We start from the raw sequence: 6,000 nt of genomic DNA on the forward strand, positions 1-6,000 counted from the left end.
TCTGGTTCTAGCTTTGCACAACCGCTCAACATTAAATTATAACATGCTATACTACCATAGTCTTCCTTCTTGTACAATACGTGCAATAACAGATCATAAATCTTTTCATTTGCAGCACAAGAGAATTTTGTATGGATGTTTCTATAAATGGGTGCAACTCCTATATCAGAATTAATCTGGTTTGCAATTTTTAATGATACTAATTACCATGCCTTTGAAAAGACAGCATCCGAACACTGATGTAATAGATTATTTGATTCATGATGAGCATAATAAAAGGGTTTTTTCCTCTGTTGAACAAAATACATCCAACACATGCATCCACAGGGGCACAGTGCACACAGAAACGCAGCAGACTATTTCAAGAAAATTTTCTGACTGTGCAAACTGGGGATTCTTCAGTGTCTTGGATAAGCTCATAACTGTGCTCAGGCTGAGAGAACCCCAGAGTGTGACTCAGTAGGGACCAAGCGCACTGCAGTCACAGGCTGCTGTGCTACCTCCCTGAACTGGGGATGGCTGGAACAAAGCACAACAAGACAGATGGGGATGAGGAGACAATGCGTATAGGTTACACTCAGTTAACAGAGGAAGCCCTAGGAGGCTATTGCAGCAACCTCAGTTTAGGAGAGGCCATGAGACATCCTAAATTGTGTTTTCAAAACCTGTGGTCCCCAACAGCTTCTGGAACATTATGGGAGCATTACACTGAGTTAAGCTCATGTCTGTGATATCTGTTCTCATTTTGTGCCTACAGCCTCATCAAAGGAATATCCAGATCAAAAGGTTTTAAATTAATCCCCCCACAAAAAATCCACTAGATCCACGGAAACATTTTATCTGCATGTGTAAGACAACACAGGGTGGTACTGAGTACTGGAGCACATTTTGTATCAGTATTTTCTTAGCCTATCCGCCACATCAACATATTAAACATGCTTTTATGAGTTCAGAATCAATATCAATACCAAGAACATGCACTTATGTCTCACACTTTTAGCTTATTAATTTAGCAAGTGGTACACATCTTTTTCAGAAGACTGCAGCATACGTTTGTCCACAGTAGTACCTTGTAGAAACTTAGGGTGAAAAGATGTAAAGTGTTCTGTACTTAACTAAAACTCCAAAGTCTTATAAACTGGCAAACTATTTCCTGCAACTATTACAGAACTATTTAAGAACAGAAATAGGAAACAAGGACTAAGAAAAGGGGCACATCTGTTCTACAAAAAAAAGTCTAAGAAGTACTACTAGAAGTAAGATAAACTGGAAAAAAAAAGTGAACTTTTATGGAAAAACAGCAGAAGGCATATTGCCAACAGATGGCAAAGAAGCCATACACAGAAAAAGAAAACAAACTTGAAAGCAAACTCAATTTTGAGGGCTTGAGAAAAAACAAAACCAAGGCTAACTCTTTCTTCATCACAGATTCACTGGTTAAAAATGGAGTTGCATGTGCTTAGCACTTAAAAAAACAGTTGTAATTTCTGGGTTCTAAAATGGAGGCATCCAAAATTAGCATCTGCCTATGAAAATGTTGGTCTACTTTTGAAATCACTTCCTTTCTCCCCACCACATAAACACACTTTCTTTTTCTTTGGTGTGTTTTAATTATTTCCCATGTTAGCCGTTAAGCTTCATGCACTGGAAAATGTCTGCTGCTTTAATGGACCACTTTCTCATTAACTCAGATACCTGTTTAAAAAGATGCTTCCTCTGAAGCCTTTCTGCTGTAGCTTACAACATGTACTGCCACAGAAACTAAGAGCAGAGACAGTTATATGCACAGCCTCTGAAGGGAAGTTATATTCCCTGCTACTCCATGTGCCCACATTGCCAATCCAATTTCCAATCTCCCTTTTGGAAGCAGGAATTTCACACAGGCAGTTCAATAGCACTCACTCATAAAGGAAATTTGACATGCAACACTGAAATGATTATTGGGGGCACATTTTGCGGTTAGAAATCAATAGCTAAATAAAAATTAGAGCTTAATAAAATTCCCATATGGATACCCATGGCACAACCCTGTCACAGAAGATGAACAAGCATTTTAAATGTCAAAATAATACAGAAGTAATTTTCTACAACTGTGTATCTTCAGCAAACAAGCTTCCTTCTCCTAGTTCTCATACCTTGCAAGATATATCCAGGAAGTTGACACATCATTACTGCAAACCCAAGCAAAGCAAATATATCAGATTTTATTCTTTTCTAAAATACGTCCACTTTACAGCTGAAATTTCAGTAGTTCAGTTTCAAATTGTGCATCTCTCAGTTTCCCACACACACTGCTAAATGCCACAATTTTCAAATGCATTTTATCCTTTTCTTTCCTTCCTAATGTCTACATAACCACTTTAGTTCTGGTTAAGACGCTGTAAAAGAAGAAATTATCACAAAACTCCTAAATTCCCTTTCGTAACACTGAATCCAAGCTGCCATTTGAAAGTTAAAACAAGAGAGTGACCTGTTGCTAGCACAACAGCAATAATAGAACGTAAGTAATTGTTTGGAGTTTGGCTTGTGCATCTTGTACACTCCCCAGATTTGAAATTATACATCCCCTCAACCTCAAAGTGCATGAAATGCTGCGTAATACTGTAAGTAAGGCCCTTTTTTTCCCCCCAATCACAAACCGTTGTGTTTAAAAATCTGTGGAAAAAATAGCTTTGAATTTTGACTGAGACAGACGCAAATGCTACCTTACAGTGAAGCATTAGGAATTGCTAGGATCAACAAAAGGTTTTCAAGACAGACATGGAGATGTTCAAGACAGCCAAGTGCCTGTGGGCACATCAGATGCTACACAGCTCTATTCAAGCATGAGAAGTTTTGCTATGAATAGATTCACTCAATAATAGACACCTGTAGGTTCATTTATTTTACTGTCTACTATGTTCTCAGTCAACCATCCACACTTACGAAAAAGAAGTTCTTCATCAAGAAAAAAAAGCAGTAATTAAACAAAAAATAAAGGAACAATACCTATTTACACCAAAATCCACACGAGAAGGCGTAAGGCATATACTTAATTTGTGCCTCTTATCAGAGGTAACAGGTTGTTTTCAAAGGAGGGGAAGGGGAAATACACCAAATTCACACAGCTACCTAGAATCACAGATGTAAATGCAATAAATAGAACAGTCAAACTTTGTATGTTAATTCGACAAAAATAGGATGCATTCCTAAACTGCATGGACAATTCAGGCTTAATTTAGAACACCACAACCATTAAAAGTACTTAATCTGCCGCCAAGCACTTTCTATTTACTGGAGTTCAGCAGACTTAGTTCAGAATGCAGGGGGGGTAAAAATCCCCACATCATGAAATTTATTCTAATGCTAAGCTTTTGCACCCAAACAAAACAAACAGGCACACACTGCCAAGCAATACCAGTGCAGCTTCACTGCCCCAGCCAGGGCTGCTATGTGTGGGGCTTCTCTTCAACCCTTATGGGGCTTCCTATCAGGGCTGTAATTCTTGAACTTGTCAAAGCATTTGTAGATTACACGTCTGCCCGACTAAATGCTTCCTGCAATTTTGTTAATTACATGTCAAGGTCTACAACTACTGAATGACTCCCATCCTAGAAAACAGAGAGCTCTCCGATCACCCTCCAGAATTCAAGTCTCCATTGATATTCGTACAGATTTCTCTGGAACATATCCCATTGTCATGGATTGGAAAATACTGTTAAAAGGTGCAGTTATACCGCTAGATTATTTTTTTCTTCTTCATTTTTAGACCTGTACAACCATTCACTGTAAATGGCTTATTTAGGGCCATATGATTCTATGATACACATTTCTATATATGGGAACAGAGATCATGGAATCATAGAATGGTTTGGAAAGAACCTTAAATCTCATCCAGTTCCAACCCCCTGCCTTGAACACTGTCAGGGATGGGGCAGCCACAGCTTCTCTGGGCAGCCTGCTCCAACGTCCCACCATGGAACCACAAACAGCAGACAAGTGCAACCCCAAGTTCATCTTCCCCTTTCCATGGCCATCCCTCCGAGAAGCGGCCAAGAGCAGGGCTTTCACATTAGCACCATCACCACTCCACATCAGTGTTATCCTCCACTGTGAGGAAAGCGATATAAGGAAATACCCGGCTTTTTTGTGCGGTTGGTATTTTTCCCCCTCTGATTCGTCATAAAGATGTGGATTAACAGATCCTCTCAGCGACGGGGAAAAACCCGAACAATGGGACACACTTCCCTGCGGGTGCCCCACACGGCCGAGGGAAATAGGATCCGCTGCGCTGGGATAGTTACTTACTGGGGGATCACATGCCGCTAAAAATACGGGAGCGGAGCCCGGGCTGCGGCGAACGCGCCGGGACAAAGCTCGAGCGGTGCAGGCGCCCGCGGTCCCGGTCCCGGAGCGTCACCGAGCAGCGCACCGCCAGACAGTGATGTCACCGCGGGCAGGCGACAAAGGACGCGGCACCGGACGGACGGGCCTGTCCCCCCTTCCACCCTCCTCCTTCGGAACCCCGCGGCCGCCTCCAGCCCGGCAACGGGCCCGGCCCGCCTGGCGCTCCCCGTCGGAACCTCGCGTCCCGCCTGCCGGGAGGCCCAAGCTGCCAGACTGGAGCAGACAAAGCGGCTTCCCCTCCTCTACGTGTGAGCGGAAAGGGAGAGGTTCGGGCAGCCGCCCAGAGCAGGAGCGGCGGCGGCCTCGGCCCGGCTCTCAAGGCGAGCGGCCTGGCGGCTGCTCCGCTGCCCTCTCCTCAGCGCCCTACCCAGGTCCCCGCCGCCTCCCGCTGTGCCCCCGGAGGCCACCGGCCTCCGCTCGCCGCCGTGGTGCTCCCCGCCCCCTCCCCTACCTGATATGGCGGCGGCGGCTCCTGATCCGGCTCAGTCCCGTCCCCGTAGCTGGCCCTATCCGACTGGGACTCGTGAAGCAGCGAGATGTCATCCGAAGTGGGGGACTTGAGGCAGTTCCCCATCTTCCCCCCGGGTCACGGGGCTCCCCCTCCGCCGTCTCCTCCTCCTCCTCAGGAACGGACCGCCAGCCCCCGCCGGCGGCGGCTCCGCGCCCTCAGCCTCCCCGCCGCAGCGCGCAGCCCGCAGCCGCCCCGCCGGGGAGGCTCATGCCAGCCCCGGCCCTAAGCGGCTTAGCAGCAGCAGCAGCCTAGCCGCCTCCCGCTTCGCTCCACAGCCGCCCCGACCCCCGAGCCGGGGGGGGCGGCAGGACTGGCCTCCCACCCCCCGGAGGGGCGGCGTGAGGCAACGGGCTCCGGTGGGGTCCGCCCGCCCCACGGCAGCCCGGCGCTGTTCTGCTTCCCGGTCACCAGCTCTCTGCGTACTGGGCTTTGTCGCACAGGCCGCCCTGGCTCCTCCTCTCACTCCTCCCCACCGGGCCAGGTTAGCAGCCGCGAAGCCCCGCTGCGCCGTGCCCCGACCCACGGAGGGGAAGCCGTGCCCGCCTGTGGCGGGGCGAGGGGAAGCGGTTCGGCGGGACCGGCCGCCTGCCGTCGCCTTTGGGGCGGTGGAGCTTCCCCCCGGCCCCAAAATGGTGGTGCCGCTTGACTCCACCCCCGGGAGCGCTGTGTTTGTGTTTGTTTTCCGGGCATGGTGGCGCGGCTGGGGTGGCAAGGCCGCCCCGCACCGGCGGAGGGCAGACGGCGGCTGCAGGGACATCGCTTTACTCGGTGCTCCGCACCACCCCGGGTCGGCTTGTGGTGTGTGTAAGGCCAAGGGGCCTTCCCCGGTGTGTGGTACACCGCTGGGTTGTCGCTCAGGGAGGAAAGGAGGTTCCCCTGGTGCTTACTGCTGGCATTACTCGAGTGGGTTCGTTTGTAGTTGTAGGGGCAAGGCATTGACCCCCGAGTGTGGAGCAGAAAAAGCAACAGGCACGTCTTGTCAATCACTTTCATGCTTCTGAAGGTGCAGCCATTGAGGATTTTTATCTGATAAGCAGATCGTAGAATCACAGGATGGTTCGGGTTGGAAGGGACCTTAAAGCTCACCCAGTTCCAACCCCTGC

General features: G+C 48.4%; 1 protein-coding gene across 1 annotated transcript in view; it reads right to left on the bottom strand.

Moving 5' to 3' along the window:
• Positions 1-5,506, bottom strand: part of RNF11 (ring finger protein 11) — a 33,957-nt gene extending 28,451 nt beyond the window's left edge. The window contains exon 1 of the mRNA XM_080622604.1: positions 4,838-5,506. Coding sequence (XP_080478730.1) covers positions 4,838-4,960 — 123 coding nt within the window. The 5' untranslated portion in view covers positions 4,961-5,506. The remainder of the gene's footprint in view (positions 1-4,837) is intronic.
• Between the last annotated feature and the right edge of the window lie 494 nt (positions 5,507-6,000).

Source organism: Psittacula echo (assembly GCF_963264785.1).
Source record: "Psittacula echo genome assembly, chromosome: 7".
Classification (NCBI taxonomy): domain Eukaryota; kingdom Metazoa; phylum Chordata; class Aves; order Psittaciformes; family Psittacidae; genus Psittacula; species Psittacula echo.